Consider the following 27,936-nt stretch of genomic DNA (forward strand, 5'->3'; position numbering starts at 1 on the left):
TGGAATGTTTTTAATAGCATAAGCATGTTCACAGGAAATCCCAAAGGCACTGATTTATATTGTTATGAGCCAATAAAAGGCATCTACTTCAAGCTAGCAAAAAAAATCTGTTCATGTCATATGCTGAATTTAGGTTTTTCTCTTACTTTCCAAAGAAAGTTGCTAGAATGAAGACAAAGTATGCAAATATTCAGCCCAAATGGAAAAGTGTAAGTATAGGGTATCAAAAGTCAGATCAAGAGAAAAAAGGGTCTCTCATACCAAAAATATATAACAAAATTAGAATTACTTTCAGGAAGTACTTACAACACCATTTATTCTGAATTAAACTCAGTAATTTACTACCAAAACAAATTCTATTTTGTTAATTCTGAATTATTACATTCATATGGATTACCTATAAGGGTTGAAAACAAGAAGCTGAAATAGTCCACATCATTCATTGAATTTTCCTGCACTTGGCACTTCCAGCCTGCAAAGGATGATCTACACAAAACCAATAGCAGACAGTTTATTAAAAATCATATAATTACGAATTCACAACCTACCTGCATAATACAATCAATTAGCATGCCTAAATTATTAATTTTAGCATTCCTTTTTCTAACTGCTGTTGTTAGAATAGCATTTTAAATAGCTTCAAAAGAGAACTTGCTCTTTTAAAGACAGGCAATACTGAACTTTGTACCCCTGCATGGGCTTAGGTTGTTAAGATGATTAAATTACTGAGATAGCAACTTTTCAGAAATACCAGTATAACATTTAACATAGTGACAACAGCCAATACATTGTAAATTAAACCAGTTTTATTTCCCTTACTTGGTAAATGTCATTATATTACAAAAACTGGACTGTATTTTCATTATATCCACTACTTTTAATACAGCTCTTTACATGAGCAACAGATCCCATCTAAAAGCAGTCTCAGAATCTACTTTAGATTTGCTGAAGATATTAAACACAGAACTAGGTTAAAAACTTGGCTGCAGATTTAGAACACAAAAAGGAGCAATATGCAAAGACAGGAGCAAACCCGTTATCAAAACTGCCTGACACTTCCCTTCTCAGGAGCAATCTGTAACAAGGGGAGCACCAGTCCACTTTTGTGTCTCAAATTAGAAGCTGTACACGATTGTGGAAACTTGGAGCAGACATCACTGACCACTGCCACCACTTGCCATGTATCAGTGCTGAACTAGGAAAAAGCCAGGATCTGGGAACAAGTACATCTCACACATGCTTCCCTCAAAAGGCTGCACCTCAGACCTACATCACATTATGTGAAAAATGCATATTATTCAAATTGACTTGTATGCTGCTTTTGGCACTGCGGACTATGGATCTTTGCTGTAAGAGATAGCTGCTTTCTGTTCTTACAATCTTGTGAAATTTCAGAGCTTCTGAATGCAATTTTCCAAGCCAACTATCTGCCTCAGATCATTTTTTCCCCCCTAATTTCTCTCTGCTAACAGCCAAAATGGCTTAGCTCATGGGTAACAAAATTCTGGAAAACTTGTTTTGCAGAAATTTTTTACAGCTCCATGCTTTGGGAGCAAAAATATAAAATTTGGAATACCTTTGTGCCAGGCATATACATTTTGCCACCCATGAAAATCTATCCACAATATTTCAGCATCCACAAAAATGACAGCTAGAATATGCATGTCTGGAGTTACTTGGGGGAAAAAAAAAGAACTTCAGAATTTTTTTTTAAATAAAACAAAAACTTCAGGATTCCATCAGACTACCATGTAGGACAGTTGATTCTAGGGAAAAAAAATTCACAGCTGGGTGAGAGAGCACAAAGTAAGGCTTTATTAAGTAAAGCTCCCACTTCATGTTGTATTTTTAATGCCTGGACGTAAGGATTTGCCATATTTCAGGCGACACAGTAAGCCAGGCCTAAGAGAAGGACCAAAGGCCTCCTGGGTACTAGAAGGGGCCATGCAGAGCTGCCTGTACTGCAAAGTCACTACTTCCTTTTCTTAACTTGCAGTATCTCAATCTAACGTAAGGCTGACACTTGGCTGCCAACACTGAGTTCTCCCGAGTCAAAGCCCTTGGCCATGGCCAATAGTCTTTTCCCAGGAGAACAAAGAATTTTTTCTGTCCTTCCAAGGAGGTCCCAGTCCCATTGATTACAGCAAAGAAATTTCACACATACTCAACTAAACCAGCAAGAGCTCTTGCCACCTACATAAGGTGAATTTCCCTACATAAGGTGAATATTCACACAAGAATTAGATCCATATACTAGAGAGAATGAAGCCCATGTCCTGTTCAACATAGCAGAAGAAACTGTCTGCATCTGATGCAGAGGGATCACAAGTCAGACTTGAGGTCACTCATTACACCAAAATAAGCCTTGGGGAGCATGGAGAGAGATTCAGGAGAATTCAGAACTTACTGGACATATAAATTCAAACTGTGATGCAATCACTGAGCAAAATGGTGGGAATGCAAGAGGTTGGAAGAGATACGTCACATGACAAGCTGCAAAGGGAATTGGGGAAATGTGAAAATAAAAAAAAATATTGGGCAGGAAGAGAAAACATAGAAATAACTTGTGATAAGCCTGAATTCAGGGAATAGGGACTTACATGGCAAATCTAGTTGGAATCTGGTTTAAAGTAATAAAATAAAAAAATATTTTTCCATGCAACAGTTAGCATATGCGTTGAATTCCCCCTAAAGGACCAGCACATGCAGAAATTTTACATGAACTCTAGAAGAGAATGAACAAAAACTCAGGATTCACTGCAGAATAGCAAACACAAACTGCAATAGGTTCAGGAGATCCCTGGACAGGAAAAATGATTCTGAAGCTTATTGCTAAACACCTGGAAATCAAACACTTCATTAGTTTTGTTTGCCTACCCACATTTGATTATCTGCACACTTGAAAACAGGACAAGCACGTTAAGCATCCTAACAGCACACCAGGCTAAGTGCCACTGGTGTAAAGGTAAGAGAAAGCAGAGAGAATCCCTGCAGTTCTGCCCAGGGAACATGGAGGCAGTGTAAAGCACAAGTCCTTGACAGAGCTGTTAAATAGTTTTAAGACTCAGCTACAAGCGAGTTACACTGAGTCACACACACAAAACCAAGATACCCAAATTCAACTGCAGTTTACTTTTTTAGAAAATGAAAGCTATTACATGCATAGAAGAAGCCTCAAAGTTAAAAGAGCATTAAGGTTAAAAATAATCTAGCATTAAACTTAGAAAGTGACAGAGAAGGTTGCCTGTAATCTTCAGCTTGGCCTCTCTGTGAACACACCTTGGGAGTATGATAATGCTATGTGTCATATTTTCTCTAAAAAAATATAGATCTATGCCTCATTCAAATCAAGGATGAATGGATCAATCGGGATTACACAAGGAAGGATAGCACAGTCTGACCTGTTCCTGCTTTATTTATTGCATCATCTATAACGTGCACAGTGTATGAGGCATGAGACAGTTAAAAAAAACAGTAGAAGAAAGAATTAGCTCACAAATTCAGGTAAACAAACAGGTTTCAGGCATTATACTGGATCACCCTTCCATCTGTATTGCAGAGGTTCTACGAGGTGCTAGATAAATACTTTTTAAAACTGGAGGACAGGAAGTCAGTGATAAAACATTTTTCCAAATATCATCAGATTTTTTTTTTACTTTTAGAATAGAATAAACCCACATTAATCATAGTGGAGGCTTCTCTCACCCCTTATTTTCTGATAGTTATCCCCAGCCCTGCAACAGCTGAACAGTAAGTAAAAAACTAAAACAGGTACTAACAGCTGTGGAGTGATACAGCTTCAAGAACATCCCACAGACCCATCCAATCTCTACTGCTCCACTTGCATTTACACTGAATTTGAAGTCAATCCTTTGTTTTCAGGATAGAAAATGCTAAATATTCTGAAAAATCAGAACCCAAATGTTTCCTGCTGAATTCCTAAAGTCATCAGGTACTTCTGTGTACTAGTTCTGTCTATATATTTCCCTTGCCTCAGTTCCTCATCTTTAAACTGGGAAAAATATCACCTCCCTATCTCCTGGAGCTGTGAAAATTACTTCAGCACAACAAAAAAATTCCATGGCTAGGGCCAGGGGAGGAATCACTTTGTTTTCCAAGTGGGACCTATTTACAATAGAGAAAACATGGAACCTTCTACTGAGGGAGAGACAAAGTGTAATACGAAGTAAACACTCCTTCACTCCTCATGATGTATTCCATACAGAACATAGAATGGAAAAATAACATGAAACCATGTGATTAAAGGCTACATGAGAATCTCACAGATACAATAAATTAAGACCAAGACCTATGTCTTTCTAATAATACAAACACAAGCAGAGCAGCATTACAGCACAGGAGAAGTTTGTTTAAATAAAAGTCTAACCAGTTGTCATCACCTCAATTGCCTTAAAATCCAAGAGTCTATAATGTAGTTAAAGCTCCTCAATTTTGAGGTTCGAGTTAAAGGAAATCAAAAATAAGATAAAGAACATTGAACAAGAGACATTTAATTCTAGAACAGATGTTGATGTACTACAAATACATTACAAATTATTTCAAAAGTCTTAGTTCAATACATTAAGATTACCACAAATAATTAGAAACTGCATGCACTTTTAAAATGCATTTTCAAGATCCTTGTATATTACGTTAGACATTTGACTAAAAAAATTATCTGCTTTATATGTGGATGAGAGCTAATAAGCATATTATAACTTCCCTTTTTTGAATAAATTATTACTGACAATGGGAACCTGTTATCAAATTGCATACGAGTGAGACCTCTCCAGTCAACTAGTCCAAACCCACATTAAGTATGATGAATTACATGTTGTAATTTCCATAAGGTCACCTGCTCTCCATGAGAACCTCTCTACCGAGATATAGAATTGCACCTTTAGGTAACCTGCTCTGTACATGAAATGGTATTAAAAGAAAAGCTGAATCTGATTAACTTAAAAATAACTGTTTCTCTTGCCATTAGCATAGCAAATATTTCTCAGTCACAGCAAGTGTGCAGTGCATTCCTTTTATCACTTACTGTGAACTTTTCTTTAAACTCCAGATGGACCTCACTACTTTTGTTCACACTGTTATTTTCAAGTTGGCTATATCACAGCTGCAAAATAAAAACAACTGCAGTTTATGCACAAGTGGTTATTTCTCAACTACAGACTATTATTTCTGTGCTTCCTGACCTAAACTAACTACCAATTGACTTATGGGTCAGGTAGAAGGTGTTGGGTTTGGCTTGTGTAGTCACAAGGAGTCTTTGGGTAATTCAGAGGTCTATAGTAGAAGAACTCTGATGAACCTTGCTGTGGTTATTTCACTTGTCCTCCTATAAAACACCCCTGCTGAAACTCCAGCTCAGATAGCAATGCACTTGTGAAGCACTTGCTATGCAAGTTGTGCTTGAAATTTGGATTTGGGTTGGGTTTTGATTTTTTTTTAGCAATAAAATTGAGTTTAAGTGTGATTAATCTCAAACCCACAGTTCAGTCTTCAAGTATTTTCTAAGTAAAACATGAAAAATCAAATGCAAGATTCACAGTTCTTCTGAAGCATTGATACTATCATCCTTTTGTTTATAAATGCGAGGGTTATAAAATTCAAGAAGTGCAAGGTCAAGGGTCTGGATTTTCTGTTCAAGGAAACTAAAATCCAATTCTTTCACCTCCTGGGAAAGTGTTCCCACCACCATAATTGAGGATATGCAGTGCAGGGTGTTGCTGAAGCTTTACAGAATTATTTAAACATTGGCAAGACAACAGCATGAGAAACCTAACTTATATCGTGATAAGTGATCCCATTTTAAATTTAATTTATCAACCATTGATCACAGATTTAAACCAAGGCCTCCCACAATTGTTTAATTCTAGATTATAAAATCATTCTAACAGGAGCTTCCCCTCTATTTCTTCCACTGATACTTCTGTTCCATACAGAACATTTTAATAGTCATAAGCACAGCTGATTCACTCATTTCCTGAAAAAAACTAACTGCATTCTAGGCCTCAACTCTGTGAAAATTTAATAAAATTATTAAGTACACCTACTCAAAACAGTTCAATGACTAAGTCACTGTGTTAGGAAATAGGAAATCAATCTCCCCTTAAAATGAAGATAATGAATACAGATTTTTTGTAACCTCAGCAAGTGCTTTAACCACTGAGACACTACTATTAATTTATCATTAAATTGTCTTTCAAATACATCAGGAGCAGAAAACTTCTGATTCTGTACACACAGCAGACAACCACTGCACAAGAGTCACTTGGTCTGTTCAGTCTGGAGGAGAGGAGACTGAAGGGAGAACTCATTGCTGTCTACAACTTTCTCATGAGGGGAAGAAAAGGCAGACACTGAGAGGGGAAGTTCAAGTTGGATATTAGAAAAATATCACCCAATGGGTGTTTGGGCACTGGAACCCAGGGAAGTGGTCACAGCACCAAGCCTCTCTTGAGTTCAAGAAGCGTTTTGGACAATGCTCTCAGGCACATGGTGTGACTCCTGGGGATGGTCCTGTGCAGGGCGAGGAGTTGGACTCAATGATCCTTGTGGATCCCTTCCAATTCAGCATATTCTGTGATAATCACACTGCAACCAAGGCTCAGAAAGTTGTTTCCACTGCATGAAACAGGGCTGAGTTTTCCTCCACAACCCAGGACCACAGATGTGGAGGGCAACACCACTTTATCACTTGTGACTCTTCCACTGTGATCAACCAGACACTGTACTGACAAAGAGTGTTTACTGATCCACAGAAAGGTGTAGAGGAAAGGCTTCCTTCTTTCTTTCAGCTTCCTATTTTTATGACCTGTGCCACCTATGACCTCTGAACACAGCAACTCTAATATCAGCTCAGAGTTTATCTATCAACACAAAACTGTTCAGCTGCTGATCAGTACTCATCAGGAGAAGGAGACTTCTGCAGAGATACTGCAGCATCCTTCTCTAGAGCTAACTCAAATTCTTCAGCATGCTGCTCAGGGGTCACTGTCTGAGTGCAGAAACACTACTCTGATGAAAGAAACCACACTGTTCAGGACAACACTGTACAGGTGTGTCTCTTAGCCGGCATTCTCACAGGACTACTATGAAGGCTTCATGTTTTACAGATGCCCATCTGCATAATTAGTAGCAGCACTGTCTGGCAGCCATTTAAAATAGTGCTTATATGCAAAAACACCTGTTAAATATGAGACAATGGATCACTTATGGAATTAACTATGAGCATGGAAAGTATCTTACAATACATCCCAAACACTCCCATGTTGTCATTCTTAGGAACTGTGTGTGTATAAAAAACTAATACACACTGAAAGGAGCAAATCCACTTGCAAGTACCACACTAGGACTGTTGTACCGTTATGGAAGAAAAACATATCACATTTTCCCTCAGTGTAGGCATGTACTTGCACTACTATAAAACATTTTCTTTTAAAACATTAAAAAGCCCTGTGCCAATATTTATCTCAGCTCTGGCATAGTTTATTCCTGTTCAGCTTTAATGAAAAATAATTTCTGTCAAATTGAAATGCAACTGCAATAAAGCATAAACTTAGGTCCCTGCATCAACTCAATCAAATCAGTTTTGTGGTACATTGCTAATGAGGATGATCATTCTCAGTTTTCATATCAGTTCTTGAAAAGACAGGAGACCATGACTAACACAAACTGATGTTGAAATTGCTAAAAAAAAAAAAAAAAAAAGGAAAAAAAAATTGAATCTTTGGATACTCCTCCAACCGTATACTATGTCAGCATTTGGACCAACTTAGCACCTGGTAGCACAGGTCTTGAACAAACTCTAAGAGCAAGTGAAGAGTTTTTATCTTCCTTTTCCTCTAACAGGTTACTATATGTAGGCATTAGTTTGTTAGCGTGAATTTTTTATTTTAACTTTCATTATCTCTTTTGAAGGATCAAATGTTTCCATTTGAAAATGTGGCAAAATACAACAAACATCTGCAAGGAATTACCAGGGATTTGAGGAAAAATATGAAGCCTATTTTAAGAAAACAACAATTTGAGCTATGCATTGTTAAAAGTAAGCCTGTCAGCTACTCATTTGCTCCATGGTTGCAGAGGTTGTCTGAATTGCTTACACATTATAAATGAGAGCACAAATAGGAAGAAACATTCACTAATGAGCAAACGGCATTTACTGACTGGTGCAATTGTAGTGCAGCAACAATAATTCTTTTCCCTCTGATGAGGAATATCACACTACAACTGCCCTAGGGAAAAACATAGAGGGCTGTGTCCTTAAACAGAAGCTTAGACTTCTCCTCTCTCAAGTCCTAGACCTTTACATAACAGTGAGCAAGGAAAAGGAAATTTGCTGACCAGAAGGGGATGAAGGAATACAGTAACCTGTAACCCACCCCAGGGTATGATTCTTGAGAAGTATGGATCCTTTCTCATCTTGCAGCAAGGAAAAGAGATAATTTTTTTACCATTCATCTGTATACCCAGACAGGGAAGTTCCAGCATTTTGGAAGCACACTCTTATTTCTGGTTTATATTCAATACTGCCTTAAGCATTTTTGTTACCTTTTTAATACTTCATTTTTGTTTCTAAATTGAGGGGCGTGAAAATATAGCCAGCAAAGGCAATTCAGTGAACAGAGACCTTACTATTCTTACATTTTTCCTAGCAACCCATTCATAATTACTACACTTTTCTATAAATGTATGATTTTCAACTCACTGTCCAAGAGGTACTGAGCTGACTTTCCATCATATGCCATTTGTAATGATTTGAAAGTTTTTAACTTTTTTCTTTGGTTTTGATATTTTTTTTAATAAGAACTTAGTTCATTTTGGTAAAACTTTAATTTTATTTATGTATTTTTAAAATAAATACACTGTTCTGGAATATTTTCCACACTTCATTTGCACAGGAATTACTGTATTCAGTTGCTCTATCAGAGTTGCTAACCACAATAATGGGTTACAATAGCCCCTCCAAGTCCTCTCCAGGTTGCAAATACTTTTGGGGAATATGCTGGTTTTATTGTCTACACTAATGAATTCAATAATTCTTTAATCACGTAGCATATAGGGTATTCATTAACTACATTTTGCATTCTTACTGTCCCTTCTCATACTCTACTGGCAAAGATTGCAGATAAAACAATTGGTATGGCTAAATAAAGTAAAAGTAGTATTTACTTACAAAGAAAATATCTATAGAAAACTTTAAACTCTATTATGACCCTAAAACATCTCTGGGTCATATATTTGAAGACAGAGAATTTTACACCTTATACCAAACAAGTGTTAAAAATCCATCCCAGTTCTTTCTGAGCACCAGATTCCTGAGGATAGCAGGAGCCAACAGGCATGCCTGACTGCTTGATGAGACACCAACTGAGCTCCCTCATTATTGTCTGGAAAGCAACAGAATATTTTAAAGGCACTACTTCTGCAGTAAAGAGCCCATTCACAGTTACGTCAAGAAGAATGCAAGTTACCCCCCAAGTTATCTCAAACCCACTAAGACTAGAAACTCCCACACAATTTATGTGAGTGAGCACTCAGCTTTTATTTATATGGTCCTCACCCATCTCCTTTTCTACAGCAACAGAAACAACTCTTGGCAAGACCCCAGCAGGGAAAGAGTCTCACAAGAATAAGAAATGGCTGTTTGAAGCCATTGGAGATCTCATTTATGGACACTGCTTCAAGAGAGAAATGCCATAAATTAACTCCCATTGTTTTTTATCTAGACAGTGAAATATTATCTGTCCAATTCTTTATTACAGTGAAATAATTTCCAGACACACTGTTCCAATGGATAAAAAGAAAAAGTTGTAAAGCCACCATAACTATTATGCATAAATAAGGCACACAAACATATTGCATTTCAGTATTTATACCAAATAGGTTTTACTTATTTGTACTTCAAAACAAGTTAAGAAAATACAGTGAACTCTTCCTCATACAGTCAGTAATCTAACTCCTTAGTTCATGTATCTGATCACAATCTCAAAATCTGCATTTCTTAATCCATGTTTAATAGAATAGAATACATAACGTATGTGAGTACTCAGATTATGTATTAATCAGTTTAAATATACTATCTTATACAAATGGGGAGGAAAAAAAGAGAAATGCATTTGCTAGAGTATCTGACATTCAATCACAAAGTCATTAAGTAGCAACCAAAAACACTGAGCCCAACAAAATGGTTTCTCTGCAACTGTTACACTACAGAGTTTGGTATGTAAACAGCAGGTCTTCACTTTCTCAGGCAAACAAGGTAATCTACTATATAGAAGAAGATGCATTTACAACATTTAATACATTTCCATATTAGACAAAAATATTTGCCTTCCAAAAAGTGCTCAAAAAATACGCATCTGCCTCACTAGCCCTTTAAAACCATTATGAAGTAGCTCATCTGCTCTACTAATGTAGAAAGTAGGTGCAGAGAGATTGTTTGCTCGTGTCATTCCACACCATTCCTCACCTGTTTTGTATGACTTATACCCCCAAACCCTGGCATGCTTCCATCTCTCAGAATTCTACCTGCCTCGATTTATTGAAGTTACATACATCCCGGATCCCACACAGTGGGCACAATGCAGGCATTGGAGGAGAAGAGCAGAGAAATTAAAGCCATGACAACACCTTCTGTCCCTTGGTTTCACCTGAAACGCAGCAGCTGTAACCATCGCAGTGACCCCAAAAAGCAGCAATGTCTGTTCATTGGCACAGAGATCAAGATCAATTAGTGTAAATCTGGCCATGTTCATACCAACATCCAAAATGGGGGGGGCTGCATATCGCCTTTCTTTTCAGAACAGTCTCTGGTCTGTGCCAACTGGTAAAACTTCAGCAAATATAGACCAAAAGCATGACAGAAACCATACCAATAATTTAACCTCCCAGGCTCAGAAACCTTCCCATTATATATGAAAACATTGCCAACATTATCTTCATTCTCAGCACATGGAGCCAACTGTGCCTCACCTAATGAGCTCCTACAGACTGGCTATTCATTTCACCATTGCAAAAATAAGAAGTAGAAACTATTGAATATCTTCAACATTCATTTCTGATCAACAAAAAACTCTAAAAGTTAACATGCAAAATTAAAACTTAATGTTACCACCTGATATCATCACAGGACTGTGGTTGAGTCATCTGGATACATTCACTATTAGTTTCATAGTTCACACACACACACACACAAAAAAAAAAAAGCTATGAGTTCCTTGAGTTTATAAGGATTGTTTCTGGAATAACTGCAAGTCTTATTATCATCTACATGTAGTCTCAGTGAATTCACCTTAATGTAGCTTCTCCCTGACAAATATACATGGGTACATACACACTCTCGGATGCATGTGAAAATATACATCCTCTGCCAATCAAAATAACGTGGGAATAAAGGCTGTTAAAGAAATTAAGAACAAGTACCAAACCCTCTGACACTCCCAAATACAATCTATTTAAAGCCTGATGGACAAGAAGGTGCCATAGGAGAACAGAAATTTACTGAGAGCCCACCCTCACCAAAGACAGCAGGGAATGTTCCGGAAGAGAAACAGCGCCATCTACTGACAAGACTCGGGGCACTCATAAATGACATCTCCCGAAGGACTGATTTTGGACAGTTTCTCTATGCCACACTGTCTTAATCTAAACGTATAGAAAATGTTCCACGAATATTTCTGTGTTCTGTGGCACAGAAATGTGGAGTTAAATACATTTTTGTTATAGCACCATTCATTTCCCAACTTGAAATGTTAGGTCTGAGCATCTCAAAGAGCTGTAAAAGATGACCAGTGGTTACCTAGTCCCTCTACTTCCTTCAAGGCTTTACCCTCTGACATTCATGTCTGACCTGATTACTTATTTTAAATATATCCAGTGAAGTATATTTATAACCCCTTCCTACACAGCCTATTTCAGTATGTATTTCTGCTTTTATAAAATTTTGCTAGCACTCAAACCAAACATTCTCCTGACATTTAACATCTGTTTTCTAATCCTGCTAAAACTGTATTCTCCCATTCCTTTTCAACAGCCTATTACACACATGGCTCCCACTCCTTCTCAGTCTTATTTGCCTAACAATACCAATTTTTTAGTCATTTTCCACTATCACAATTTACGGACTATCATTCTTTGCTCTTCTTTAAACTCAATCCAGTTTGTCCATGTCATTATCTAAAGTCACAGAAGTGGATACAACAGTTCAGCTTGGCCTTTCCAGTAAGAGATAGAACATTAGTTCATTTACGCTGTGTGCAATAACAGGTTATGAAGCTCATAAAGCCCAGCTAAGGTTCATATCCAAAAAACCTACTACCGTTTCCTTGACTGTACAACTTATTTTCCAACAAAAAAGAAATATCAGACTCTTCTGTTCTTGAGAAGTTAATATTTACTGTTACTTATCTCCCCATCAGTACATTTTTCTTTCACCTAGTTATTTCAGCTGGACTTCTTGGGTGATTATCTACAATCTTTGAATCCAATTTAAGTTTAAAACATGTTCCAAATACCATAAATTAAAATACTTTCTTTGCATCTCTGAAAAACAAGAATTTACTTCTCCTCCTCTTCTGTTGTCAGAATGTAACCTACTTTAGCTAAGAACATCGTGCTCCGTTTGCCACTTGCATCTTCTGCCAAAAGGGTCAAATGCCCACTGCCCACCTGCAGCTTTCTGATAATCTTTAGAAAATAGTTAAATTATTACCACAAAAATCTCCCACACTGAAGATCTGCTAAGATCTAAGAGCAAGATTAGCACCTGAGTACTTTCTACTGACTTTTTTTTCTTACAGTTACTCTCTTTGAATTAGTTACAGTTTGCCACTGAGCTTCCAGTATATGGCAGAGAACTTTTCTTTCTTAAAAATAAAATTTGATGTCCACTTTGGCAAAACGAGACAGAATCTCACTTCTATAGTGGTAATGCATTATATATAGGATATAGATATCATCACCATCACTTCACATTAGTCACCTTATTCACCTGTTACACAGCTAATACGAGCAGGTCTGCACTTGACAGTACATTGTCTTGTGTCATAATTTAATTAAAAATGTTTAAGTTCTAAAAAGCATTAAGAATCACTTTGAGCATAATCCATCTAAGCTTAATTCCTGCCTATTTATCGAAGGTTCGACAATATTGACAAATAGAGAAAAATAAGTATATTTTTCCCAGAAGCAGCAAAGCAAAACACCCTTGCGAAATCTCAGCAAGCCCTCCATTCACTTCAGTGGAACAGCAGCCTCTCTCCCTGACTTCACAGGCAAACTTACTCTCTTTCAACTGAAAACAAAAAAAATCAACAGCACAAATAATCTCAAACAAGACACTTGCCAAGCAACTATGATTTGGCTATTAGGTGTGGTAATTGGAGAAAAAGCAAGTTTTAAGAATTTGAAAGGAAGTGGAACATGAGAAAACACACTGATTGGGTGTTTTTCACTATCAATTGTGTCAGGTTAAAGTAGTTAAAAAGAAAAGCTGCAATCAGAGGCAGAATAAAGTCCTCTGGTGATGACATTCTGGGTAGAAGGTGCACAATACTGCATAGTCTTACAGGTCTTACAGGAGAGAAGCTGCTGCTGTTTTGCATCCTTACTTAAAGAACTCAATATTACAAACACTAATGTTTGTATTTAGAGACAAAAATTCTTGTTAGACTTCATTAATATACAAAGACGATAAAATAATATGGATAGATGAATATGGCACTTAATTACATGGTTTAGAGATGGACTTGTCAGTACTGCTTAATGGTTGAACTCGTTCTTAAAGGTTTTTTCCAACCTAAATGATTCTATGATTTTCTTATCAAGCATTTGAGACTGAGAAAAATCAGTCAGTGTAAAGATAGAGTCGAAGTAAAATGCTAGGAGCAAAGCCTGACTGAAGCATTAACTTTCCTCATGACGTCAATTCTTGCACAATACATTGATTTTTTGTATGCGAACCCCTAACGAGGTTCACGGTTTATGAATAGATATTCACACTCAGGTTTTTTTTAGGTTAGAGCCATGCGCAGGAAGTCGTACCTCATGTGCAGGATGCCGATGAGGGTGGCGGCGAGGTCGGAGGACATCCTGCCCATGATGCAGCAGCGGCTGAGGCAGGTCAGCAGGCTGGCAGGCAGGCAGGGCAGGAAGTACACCAGCTGCACCAGCCGCCGTTGCGCCTCAGCGGGCAGCAGCACCAGTGTGCCCTCGAGCGGATCTGTCAGCACACAACACACACACAGAGTCAGCACCGTGCCAGGACACACCACCACTGCTCTGCCCAGCTATTCTGAGCTACTTGCCAAAGGGAAGACAATATAACCAACACTGAAGAGAAAAAAAAAGGAAAAATAATAAAGCAACACTAGCCTAGAAAATAGGAGGCTCAGGGGGGAGGGGCTTATTTCTATCTAAAACTACCTGAAAGGAGGCTGTGGCTAGGTGAGGGTCAAGTCACCTTTTTCTCCCAGGTAACAAGTGACAGGATGAGAAGAAATGGACTTAAATTGTGCCAGGGGTGATTTGGATTGGATATTAGGAAAAATTTCTTTACTGAAAGGGTGATCAGGCATTGGAACAAGCTGTCTGGGAAAGTAGAGTCACCAGCCCTGGAAGTGTTCAAAAAATGTGTGGCACTCAGGGACATGGCTTAGTTCAGACTTTGCAGTGCTGGGTTACTGCTTGACCTCTATGAACTTAAAGGTCTTTTTTAACCTAAATGATTCTATGATTCTCTGATAGATTGGAAACATTAGATTTTGCGTATCAGATTTAAGTCCTGCTAACTTGAACTAAAGATCTGAATCTTTTTAATACCCTTTAGTAAATGACATGCATAGTTCATTTTAACCTTTATTACAGAGGATAAACCCATCTCCAACCCCCACCCACAGTCTTGATGTTCACCTAGGAAATGGCAGGATTTTCCATGTATTGCAACCTCCCCGCAAAGTGAGGGACGAAATTCATTATGGTGTAGTGTAGAAGTCTTACCGTATATTCGAGCAGCAGTGGCTTGTAAACTTTGCAATAATTCCTTGTTTGAACGAGAAGCAGCGGAATGAATGATATCAATAAGTTGATTGGAAAGCTCAGGGTTTCTCAAGCCAAGCAGAGCCAGTTGCTGAGGTAAGCCAGCCAACCATCGAGATAAAACTTTACTTCGACTTCTAAAGAAAAAGGGAAAAATAATAAGACAAAACAATAAAACCCCCACAAACTTCTCTTTCAGTCTTGAGTAAGTTGCTTTTATTTATCCTTTCTGGCTCAAACTGAAACAATCAATCCTATCTTTCATGGGCTACAATTTCTTTGCCACCCTGGCCTATCAAATCAAGCATCATTTATAAACCAAAAGCGCTTCATCAGCTTATTACTAAAGGGATGATTACAGGAAAAAAAGCTGCCAAGCATAAATCAGGAACTTCAAAGTAGGTCTCTGAAGATGTCAACAAGAGTAACACGATGACGATGATACAGATTATTTCCCTTTCAAAAGACAGGACAAAATCCTCACCAGAACTTTTCAAGGAAATTAAGTAGCCATGACATAAGAGGGAAGGGCCTTGCATAGAGATATGAACTGTTCAACAGTAGGAAAAGCCTGGAGAACAAACAACTGAAGTGGATGTGCTGGAGGTGGGCTCAGATATCTCAAATCACTTGACATGCAAATAGTGTAAAGGAATAAAACATTTGCTCCTCTTCCCACAGAAGAAAGCAGGTGCTGGTATCAAATGAAGCTAGAAGGAGCCAGGATCAAAAACAAAAGGAAGTTGGTCTTCAGACAGCTGAGCTTTGTCACACCTTGACAGAGGATGCTGCAGTTGCTCTTGATTTAGACCAGTCTAAGGAATGATCAAAAAGCTCATGAAATAGACACCCAGTGAGTGATACTAAACACAAAGAAGTCCTGAAGTGTAGAAGTACAGGCTTCAAATGGTTGGAAGCTTAGAGTACTATGGACAAGTAATTCTTGTCTTCTTCCTATAGCAAGATACTACCAGTATAGATATCCATATGTGCACACACCCACACAATATATGCATATATACACACAGTGACTGCACATATGTGTGCAGTGATTAAGGGTTAAGAGAACTAAAACATCAAGACAAAACTTAATTCTGAATCTTGTAATAAATTAAGGCTTTTGTCACAAGGCAACAACAGGCCAAAAGCTCAGATCTTGCTTTTGAATCATACACCTAAAAAATAAACAGATTCACACAAAAGCTCTTGGAATATGCTCCAACATGAATTCTGTTCCTCTTAGACTGCTCTTGACAAGCTTGAGAGAAAAAAAAAGAATGAGGAGAACAGTCACAGAAGGGCTGAAGAAACTGTGACGTCAAACTGAATGGAACAACATGAACATCATCCAGGATCCACAGAACAGACCACACATTTTGAAGAAATTAAAAAAAACACTTGTTTCTAAAGGAAAGAAATGGATCAGTGCTGTACACAAATATTGTCTTAAATTGTTTTGTCAGACATAGGTGTAATTATACTTTTTTGCAAAAATTTTTGAGATTTCACTCTTCTGTTACTAAAAATATCACAGTTCCATGTAGAAGGCTAAGAGGAACAGCAAGAAAACTACTGCTATTTGTGATGTCTAAAGATAGAAAGTTAGAGTCATCTAGATAATCACATGAAACTGAATGAGATGCTCAAGACTTCCAGGTAAGTACAGAAAACAGTGGTTATGTAACCTGGGGAAATTAGTCAGTATGAAAAAGATCTCTTTTTCACTCTAGATGAAAGGAGGAGAAAAATAATATATTCCCAAGGTTTTTTCCCTATCTTTTGAATTCCACATGCTTTTTATAATGTTCAGAGCATAGCATTAGATATTTCTGGCTGTAGATCCAATTACATGTAGGCAGGCATTACCACAACATAAGATACAATAAAGCAAAGAAGTTGCAGAAGTGACGATTTTCCCAAAGCTTCACTGTGCTAGTGGATGCCAGGACTTCTGGGAGTCCTGAGCTTTGATATTTTTACCTAGTAGCAGAAACAGTTATCATGGGTATGATCTTACCACATGCCTCAGAAAGTCAACTGTGTCCTGGGCTGCATAAAAAGCAGTGTGGCCAGCAGGTTGAAGGAGGTGATTCTGCTCCTCTACTCCATCCTGGTGAGACCCCCACCTGGAATACTGCATCCAGCTCTGGGGTTCCCAGTAAAAGAAGGACATGGACCTGCTGGAGCAAGTCCAAGGAGGCTATGAAGACCATCAGATGGCTGGAACACCTCTCCTACAAAAACAGGCTGAGAGAGCTGGGGTTACTCAGCCTGGAGAAGAGAAGGCTCTGGAGAGACCTTAGAGCTGCCTTCCAGCGCTTAAAGGGGACCTGCAAGAAGGCTGGAGGGAAATTTTTTAAAGAGCCTATAATGATGGCTTCAAACTGAAAGCAAGAAGGTTTAGATCATCTATTAGAAAGAAATTCTTCACTTTGAGGGTGGTAAGGCACTGGATCAGGTTACCTATAGAGGTTGTGGATGCACCATCCTTGGAAGTGTTCAAAGCCAGGTTGGATGGGCTTTGAACAACCTGGTCTAGTGGAAGGTGCCCCTGCCCTTGGTAGGGGGGTGGATCTCGAACTTTAAGGTCCCTTCCAACGCAAACCATCCTCTGATTCTAGGATCTTACATCCCTTTGCAGTTCCCAAACAAGCTAGGATTGATGCAGCCTGATCTGTGTTTAAGGTTTTTATATAGCTGGAACTAGATGACTTGGTTGAAAAATACCTACTGGAAAAGTCAAGATTTGGAGACAATCTGGACACATCTGATGATGAAAAAGTGTTATAACAGTAATACAGAGAATGATCTTCTCTTACTTAAAGCAAGACAGATATCTAATAGATGCACGAAACTGGGAGCCTAGAAAGACAAGAACACTTTCTTAAACCTAGTCTCTTTGGAACCACACACCCAAAACAACAGAATACTCTTCTCAGAGAAAATAAGTACAAAAGGCTAGACAGGCTCTACCAGAACCAGCAAAAGCACTAAGTCACAAGTCCATGACCAGTGGAAAAGCTCTATGGCTACAGCTGCACACTCTTGACACATCTACTGACTACCACACAGCTGGAAACAATAAGCTTGCAGCTGTGTACTTCCAGTTAAATTTTCATCATGAAGATCTATCCAGTACTTTAGCTAAGACAGACAACTAAGATAATACACATGTCCATCTCACAGAGTACCCAAACTTTCAAATTTCAGTGACACGGTGCCAAAACAGATTCAAAATGAAGTTTTACAACATCTACATACAAATTCAGTGTTCTCACTTCTAAAATAAATATGCTATTTTGAAATGAGAAAGAGTATGCAATTTTTTTTTACCTGATTCTTTGACTCCTCAAATCTTCTTTTTGGTAAACTCTGCTAAAAAATTTCAAAAGCAATGTACGAACTGGAAAGAGGAGATTTCTTTGCTGGTATAGTGTATATACTGCTTTTATCAAGGGTTCTGTTGCCACTAGAAAAAAAAAGTATAAAAATCTGAAGTAGTAGTTCTTAATCTTCTGACTTTATACATACATAGAAGAGCTATTTTTATCTACAGCTGTCTACATTAAACTCCAGAGGGAAGTACCAAAATGTTTTAAAGTAACCACTTGACTGAATTCTAAACCTTTGAAACACCACCTTCTTGTGTAGCTTGTGAAAGAGCCAGACAAAAGAATAGAGACAACATGTGAGTGAAATCTTCAGAACTTCTTGAAGACAAAACAGTGCACAGGTTGCATGGTAGTTGAGAACCAACAAATTCCTGCTTTCCACAGCTATCTCCACATCCTTTTCCCCTAGTGCAATAACCTCCCAACAATCTTCGCTTTACTCCTCACCTATGCTCCCCCAAACCTCACTGTCACAGTGCCTTCAGTTCTCTCTGTACTATCCCTTTCTCCCTGCTATACACACTAACCTTACTAGCTCTCCCCATCTCTCAACCAGCTGGCTCCAAGTTACATTGGCTAATTAACCAGAAAATACATACCTCGAGAGGCCACTGGCAAGACACTAAAAATTTTTTTTTATTGTAATGGCTCATTTTTAATTTTGCATTGTCTCCTAAAAAACACATACCCTTCCAGGCCCTTATACTCTCCAATGTCAGATAGGTTCTAAACAAATTAAGAGTTAATTTTTTTGCAGTACCATCTGACAATACAAAGTACAAAATTTCTAGACCACCATCAGAAAAAAAAAAGGAAGTGTCTTTTCCACAGAATCGCATAATGGTTGAAGTAGGAATGAACCTTGAGGTCATCTGGTCCAACTTCTGAATATCTTCAAGGATGGCATTTGGTCACCCTAACAGTGAAAAGTGCGTTCCCAATATTCAGACAGCATCTCCTGTGTTTCAGTTTGTGCCCACTGCCATTTGTCCTGTCACTGGCACCACTGGAAAGAGCCTGGCTCCCTCTTCTTTGTACCTTTACTTCAGATATCTACATATGCTGATGAGAACCTGAAACTTCTTATCTCCAGATAGAACAGTCCCAGCTTTCTCAGCCTTTCCTCATAGAAGAGATACTCCAGTGTCGTCATCATCTTCATGGCCCTTTGCTGGAATCTTTCCATATATCCATGCCTCTTTTGTACTGGGGAGCCCAGAACTGGACACTTCAGGAGTGGCCTTACCAGTGCAGAATAGAGAGGCAGGATCACTTCCCTCAACCTGTTGTCAACACTCCTAATACAGCCCAGGACATCATCACTGGCCTTCTCTGTGCAAGGGCCCATTGCTGGCTCCACCTGGTCCTTTACTGCCAAGCTACTTTCAGCTGGTCAGCCCCCAGCATGTACAGGTACATACTTGTTCCCCCTCAGGTCTATGACTCCACACTTCTCCTTATTGAACCATGAGGCCATTTTTCCAGCATGTCAAGGCTGTATTTTCTCTACAGCTAGTAGATTAACTGTAATCTGACATCTAGTCAAGTTTTTAGTACTGCACAAGGATTATGTTGAAGGGATGAGATAAACCATTCACACAAACAGACAGATTTGTGAGATAACCAATTTATCACTGAACCTTTACAGGATCAGCAGAGAAAATCCATACATATTAATCTTTCACAATCTAATTTAACCTCTTTTTAGTGCTTATTTATTTTCTGGATTCCTGAGGAAAATTATTGCACTAAAATGGCCAGCTGGGGTAGAAAAACACAAGCCATTATCGACTACTTGGTAAAAGTTTGGCTGACAAAAAAAATAAATCAATGTTTCATTGCAAGGAAAAGCCTGAAGTACCTGATTTAACAGTCTAACAATAGTTTGGAAACTGCTTTCCTGAGTAGCAACTTCTCTACCTTAGCTCAGCTAGTGAGAAAGGCTCTGACTCTCGATTATTATTTCCCTTCAACACAAAGCTAAATGTGAAGTGCAGATAGGAATGATTAGTTATTATCTTTGTCACCAGGGACATAGGAATAGACAGATTCCCAATTAAAATGGATTTGGAAGGACTAACTGCCAAAATATATTTGAGGGACATTTGACATTTTTCATCTTGCAACTCTTAACAATGAAATCTGTTGCTAAGGGCAAAGCATTTTCTATAAACTATTTGGTTGTGTGGCTGTGGAATTCACTTCTATCAGACAGGTAAGACAAAAGACTACTGTCACTTTAAAATTTACTGAAAAATTCCTTTCTTAAAGAATTTCTATTTCAACCACTTAATAGACATATCACCCAAGGTCTCATTCGGAATAGAGCCAAGTAGTACTTAAAAAGAAAGAGGCAAGCCAAAATACTGTACTGGTCCTGCAAGTCACAGCTGGAAATATTTTCTCTTGGAAAAGGATTCAGATCAAACACCTTGGAAAAGATTCAACAGCAACTTCCATCAGAAGTACCCTGGCATTTTATACCATCAAAGAACTTGAATGGTCATCTGACAGTACTCAGTCCACCAGTTAATGATTTTAAAAAAGGTTTGGACTATTAAAGTATCATGTCTCTCTACATCCTAGTAATTACTTCAACATAAAGCTCATCTTCCCATTTATAGGAGTATCTTAAGAAGTAAAAACAGGAAACAGGTACAAAAATATATTCATAGTTTGCTTATCAACAGTATGAGAGCACTCCTAAAAATAAAGTTTTCAATGATATACACACAGGGATATTACCATGAAATTCAATTTACCTCTATGACAAAATACATTATGATGTAACAACTGAGGATAAGCTGCAGCGAGCTGAAAATGCTGGAATAATTCAAGCTCTTTGTCAGTCCATAATTTTGTTTTTCAGAAACTATTCATCTTACCTTTGTTTTGCTGTATTTGCATTAGTCTCCAAGTCACACCAAGCAATCTGTTCACCTGTTTGCTATTCAGCTTGCTGCCATCCTGAAGAGTATCTGTCACAAATTTCCTTATCATGTCCAGCCAACCAGAGTCTGTCTGAAGCGTTGAAGTGCTTGCTAGTGAAACCATTATGTCACACAAGGTTAAGTTCAGTAAAAGATGGTCTACATTGTTTGAGGATGTCATACAGTTCTTGTGGCTAAAGGGAGGAGGGGGGGAAAACAGAAATATTTCAAAAAATTATTTTTTAAATAAAAATGGACAGCAGTTGATACCCCTTGTGCACACACCAGTGTTCTACATAGACTGTAAAGGTGCAGAATTATTTCAGAACACACTTTGCATTAATATAGTCTCACATCTGCAAGCTGAGAGGGGAGACAACCTGGTACTGGCCTGCACAAAAACAGAAGTGGTGCATCTACTCTGACAACTCAACAGTGAAAAAATGTGCAAGAGTTTGGCTTCTCCTGTTCCAGTACTGCTTTGCCATATAGGAATACCACAGTGTGTCCCATCTTGCCTCCTAGCTGTGCTTACCCAGCCCTGTAATACAACTCTAGAAGACTGCAAGTGAAAAAAACGTTTGAACTATGTATTCATGTAATTCAGCAGTCAACTGAAGAAAACATGCAGAAATATGAAACTAGTTAGACTAACACAGCCACCATTCAGTAATATGCAAATTCCAGATCAAGAGTTCAATAAAAAAATATATTCAAGAAAAAAAATATTCAAAAAAAGACTTTCATAATTTCCCCAAGGAGGCATTTCAGTTTCTACTGGAGGCTATTCAGACAACTTCCTATACAATACTTTTATAAAGAACAACCAAAACTTTCCAATTGAAAGCAATGCTACCTTCCTATAAAAACTTTTCTACAGATCTTCAACCAATACACAATAAAAAGTTTTCCAACATTAAAAACTTAATACTCGATAAAGCATATGACTCACATTGCCTCAGTTCTCTTACGAAATTAAAAGCTTTTACATGATGTTGATTTTATTCTTACCCTTTGAATGAATCTTTCTTTTTGTGTTTTACTGTTTCTTGTACAGAATAAGGAAAATGACGCATGAAGTGGTGCTTGAAATCAACAAGGTAATTCATACGAAGCCACAGTTCCTGTTAAGGAAAGCAGATGATAGACAGAAAACATGGTAGTAAGTGAAATACATCAACACAATCATTTTCCAAAATCCATTACTGGAATGAATGAAAACCAGGAACATCGGCTTCTGTTTCCAAATTTTATATATATATATATATTTACTTTCAGATGCAAATGTGAAGTCCTGTGCATGAATCCACAGGTCCACAAAACAAGGGAGTGAAATGATGATGTAAGTTAAGCTGCATTTAATCCCAACTGGACCAGTATATTTTCTTAGCACATATTAATGTAGATATATGCAATACTAAACTCAGTTATAGATGTGATTTGAAAGTGCTTTTGTATCAATTTATCAGTACTTAAAATCAGAGTGAAATCTGATTAATTTGCAGTGACTGAGTTTTCCATTAAGATACATTCCAATACTGCTTTCATCTTTCCCTGCCATTTATGTACTCATATTTGAAAGCCCACTGACAAAACATTTTTCAGTAGAAAGGCCATCCTTACAGAAAAAGGATTCAATATTTTAAAACAATTTTACTTTGTAGGTTAGCAGACACTCATAGCCACCATTCTACAAAGTGTCCAGCAGAACTCACTTAAAAAGCCTGCACTGCTATCAAATTGATCAGGCAGAATAATCTTTTAGATATTCAACTATTAAGAACAGAGGATGACCATTAAACTATTTCAAAGATCAATAGATTTCCACTAAGCATATTCAGAGTAGTTTTCCACAGTGTCTGTAATAATCACTTTGGCCTGTAAGCCCAAGAGCTATTAAATAAGCAAAACTTTCATTTCGAAACTCAGCCACTTGAATGCATTTTGTATATAAAGTTCACTCTAAAGAAAAAGACAAAATAAACCATTTATCTTATCTAAAATGAAATATGCTCCACAAAAAACAAGTTGTATGAACCTCAGAATTTTTCCCCCCCTCAAACATCCTAAGGTTATAACTCAACTGTGTGTGTACCCAAAACAGTTCATATCTTGGCACAGGAGCACGCCTTTCATGTGACCAAAATGCAGGCAGCCTATGGCTGAGGGCATTAGCTCTGCAGTATCCTTAAGAAAAAGGCTAGGGGCAGTAGTCTGCCATAGACAATTACCTGGCCAAGTCCCTGCCTTTTGCCTGCTTCCAAGAGGTCCTCCAGAAAAGAGGAAAAGGAACAAGAGGAACAGCATATTTTGTTCAGACACACTGAACATGTATGTTCAGACACACTCAGGCCACGTATGTTGGGTAACTTTGGTCTAATGTAACGATTTCACAAATATTTTCCAATAAGCCATCTATGTGTAGCTTTTTGTTTAGCAAAGGAACCTACGGTCGTACACACAGGTAAAGCAAAGAGTTGTCAAGACGTTCCTTCCAACTACTCTCAATAGCCAAAAAGGAAATCACGTTCTCTTTTCAATATGCAAAATCTTTGGAAGAACAGCAAAAGTTACCCAAAAAAAAAAAAAAAAAAGAATTCTTTTATCAGGGTAAAAGACAGAAAATAACTAGGTCAAAAAAACTTCAAGAATATTTTCCAAAATGATTATTTAGGTTTTGATTCGATGTCTTATGATCCTACCAATCATTACACAGCAACACAGATTGCACCAAGCAATTACAGGATCTTACACCATCTTTACCTCCTAGCTTTCCAATCATTTAGGGTTTGTTCATTTCCACCCACACAAAGAAACAAGGAACAAACAACTGTTCTACACTTTGTTCAAAATTATATTCTAGAAGTCATCTGGGAGACAAAATGTTCCCCTTCTCCAATACCACTTACAGTTTCAAAAGCTTTTGTGCTGCAGTCTGTCGAGGAATCCTGGAGACTGTAAGTGAACTCATTGCTCAGTTCAACAGATTCTTTTCTAGAGTAAGAGACTTAACAAAATCCAAATTCAAATTCTACTCAACACCTAGGCTTTTTCTCTCCTAATAAAGTATTTCCACTACTTCCAATCACCAAATCACAAGTCCCTAATCAAAACAAAAAGAACTGTCATCATTATGCCACGGATCATTTCTCCCTTACCATTTTGTATGTTTCATCATGTCGCTTTGTGAGCTTCCACAACAAATGTATTATACTAAGCACTTGCTGCATAAGCTGCTGAGATTCTGATTCCAAAAGGTTTCCAAGAATGGGAGCTGATTGTGCAGGAGATGCTTCAATCCAGCACTCAATCAGTAATGGAATTATTATCTCAATAAAACCTTTTAAGTTTTCAGCCGAGGACAGGCCTTTTTCTGCACTGTCCATTACACTTGTCAGAGACCTAAACAACAGAAGCAAAAAAAGATAAAAGATAAAGATCACACCTCTAAAAAAAAATTACAGTAATACCACTTCCCTGATTTTTCAATAACAGGAAAAATTACTTTTTTAACACATTAAATTTTTTGCTGGCTTTCTTGCTAGATATTTCAGTATGGAAGAAAGGGAGTTCAAACCATTTACAATAAACCTCTCCCAAGTCTCTCTGCAAGTTTGTGGACTTCTGTAATAACTTCTTAGATTTCAGTATTTCTTTCCCTATTATATGTAAAGTCTATTAAGTGGAGAGATATGATTTGCATTATCATATTACCTCCAAGCAACACGTAGGAATTCACTGCACTCAGCACAACAAAATATAAAAAAATCTTTAAGCTCCTTAAAGCAAAATAATGAAACTGACTACAATGTATTGTCAAATGCATGAGGTTTATTACAGGTAATAACTATTTCCAGTTATAATAAACAAAATGGTTTTCATATTAATAGGGAAAAATATTTCTGCAAAAATACAACTTTGGTTCCGACCTGATGTTTAGCCATAATGCTCTGGAAGGTAACTAGATGGAAAATTATTAGAATTATCTGATAAGATCATTTAAAGACATTAAAAAATTAATATATAGTCTATAATACTTTTAATTGATTTTTTTCTAATTCATAGCAGGGAATTCCTATAATAACATACATAAAATTGGTACACTGAACCTCCTGTTAAATTCCTTTCTATTTCAGTGTTCTCCAAGTGGTTTTTCTTTACATATACACTCAAAATAGGATCTGAAAACTATTTGCTTTCTTTACATAGAAATGCTGAGAAATTCTGTTTACAAGTATTTTAATTTCATATTGGATTGAAGAGGTAAAGCAGTTTTCCAAAGTCATCCTGTCATTTTTAAATTATCCAATTAGTTATATATATTCTTCTGTGAAGCTACATTTCTCATGTTGTTGCAATCATCTACAAAATGCATATAAGAGAAAATTTTATTCTGTCATTTCTCTCTGGTTGAAATTGGTATCTCAAGAAAATGACTAAAACAAAAAAAAACCCAGGTTTTAACAAACTGTAAAAGGAGAAGGAAGAAGGAATAAAAAGAAAGTGTGAGATAAATACAAGCTCTTTTTCAATGCAGGCAAGATAGGAGAGAGAATTTAAAGCTCCACAAAATAAATAGACAAGTGGAAACATAACTGGTCATAAGAAAAAAAATATTGTTAGCACTTACTACAACTATCAGCTATCTTAATATTTTATAAAGTTTAGCATTAACTACAGCAACCAACATATCTAGTAAATTTAATTTGGTTTATTTGTCCCCTTTTTGTTGCTTTATGTCCTTTCTATGCTGCAGACACTGCAACGGACACTAGTTTCTTACAGTAAAGAGTTTAGGATGAATGCTTCTATCTTACTTTGTAACTCTCAGTCATCTTAAGACACAGTAGACCAATCCCACCTTCCAGTTATAATCACAATGAATTCTAAAGCATCACTGGACAAGCCGGTTGATGCCAAGACTCATTGAAAAAGTGTGGTTGTCCTGTAAATGCTATGCCATGACAGGATTACACACCCAGCTGAGAGTCTGAAATATCAGTAATTGGCTGATATAGCTCTGAAGTAGTAGTCTTTCATAATTTCTCCACAAAGAATACCTGATATTACAGCAGAACTCTGGAACTCAAGCAATCTATTTCTGGAACACAAAAATCTCCCCATTAAATAGTGAGCAGTGCCTGAAACCTAAAAAGCTGGCAACACACCTGAAGGTTCCTACAGAAGCGTAACACACACACCGTTTCAGTACTTTTCTGAAACAAGGAATGGAAAATGCCAAAAGAGATACTCCCTCCCAGCTGTTGAAAGCATTTGGGTAAGAATACTTAGCTCAGTTTTCATGTACCTTTGAAAAAGAAGCCCCTATCTCTCAAGATAAGACTATGCCACACATTCAAGGTTAACAACAAAAGTGGCAAATAAAATTTAAGTGTCAGTAACAGATGATGACAAAATATACAGTAATCTGTCCAGTATTTATTTGATCAGTACAATATCCTTAGCAATACAAGTTCACTGGAACTGGGAAGGTTTGATGTCAATTAATCTTTTTGTCACATATCTGTTATCACTATTCTTTAACAGTAAGGTGGCTCTTAGAAACACTATAAGCATATTAGCTTCGTATCAGTATGAAATACTATTGAGAGGAGCTGCAGTGTTTGTGAACCCCTTAAGACGTAATTTTTCTTTAAAATGCCACTATTTTTATAAAGCAGGACCAAACAAATGAAAAACATGTAAAATATCTGCCATTTGACTAAGAAGATAAGAAAAATTCAGCAAAGCGAAGTCAAGGAAGTGTAAAAGAAACAGAAAACAAAGAAACAACTTGTTGTTCCTTAAAATAGGAAAAGTAATTGGAAGTTCGTAAGTTTTTATGGCTTGCTCTTTAAGCCAGGTTACTGTCCTTCTTTTCTGTGTGTACTGCCAATTGCAGCAAACACTCAGTACACCAAGTGAACTGCATTTTCCATTTCTATCTGATGTACATGTCACACCATATAGGTATTGAATATGCTTCGCTTCCATTTCGGTCTCTCAAGTCTTTGCTTTTCTCTCCAGCCTCATTTTGCCCTTTCTTAGCAGAATCTGAAGGTCTACTGTTTCTCTCCAGCACCACTTCCAATCCAAAAAGTTGTGAAGGCTTTTCATTTTTCCACACCTGAAATGAGTTTGATGCAAAAACAGCACAGTCAGCACATAATGCAGAGGATACATTCTAACAATCTCCTAATTCACTGCAATTTTAATTTACATACAGTAGGAAGACCTAGCACACAACAGAAGATAATTAAGTCTTAAGACTTGCATCATTGAATCACCCAGCATTCAAAGCTTGGAATCTATCCTTTTTATTAAACATTAATACCCCAAACTGATTCTGAAAAATCTCTTTTCATAACCACTAGATTATCAATGAGGTGTCATCCCTACCCAATAAACTTGCAAGATTAGAAAGATACAGAAACTTTTAACAATTTAGCATACTGTTATGGTGTTTGGAAGCCTATTTTTTTAAAGAACAAAGTTGAAACTTATTTGCAGTATTAGTGATGAGGACATCAATACGCACACAACACTGCAAATAGTTACTTATGGTC

General features: G+C 37.3%; 1 protein-coding gene across 1 annotated transcript in view; it reads right to left on the reverse strand.

Moving 5' to 3' along the window:
* TEX10 (testis expressed 10) overlaps nt 1-27,936 on the reverse strand; it is a 52,163-nt gene that overhangs the window by 17,178 nt on the left and 7,049 nt on the right. The window contains exons 4-10 of the mRNA XM_027679020.1: nt 24,529-24,772; nt 22,382-22,494; nt 21,326-21,564; nt 18,382-18,517; nt 15,010-15,185; nt 14,056-14,233; nt 398-486 (exon numbers count right to left, since the gene is read on the reverse strand). Of these exons, the coding sequence (XP_027534821.1) occupies nt 398-486; nt 14,056-14,233; nt 15,010-15,185; nt 18,382-18,517; nt 21,326-21,564; nt 22,382-22,494; nt 24,529-24,772 (1,175 nt within the window). The remainder of the gene's footprint in view (nt 1-397; nt 487-14,055; nt 14,234-15,009; nt 15,186-18,381; nt 18,518-21,325; nt 21,565-22,381; nt 22,495-24,528; nt 24,773-27,936) is intronic.

The sequence above is a fragment of the Neopelma chrysocephalum genome, unplaced genomic scaffold (genome assembly GCF_003984885.1).
Source record: "Neopelma chrysocephalum unplaced genomic scaffold, ASM398488v2 Primary Assembly neopelma1_22b, whole genome shotgun sequence".
NCBI classification, from domain to species: Eukaryota; Metazoa; Chordata; class Aves; order Passeriformes; family Pipridae; genus Neopelma; species Neopelma chrysocephalum.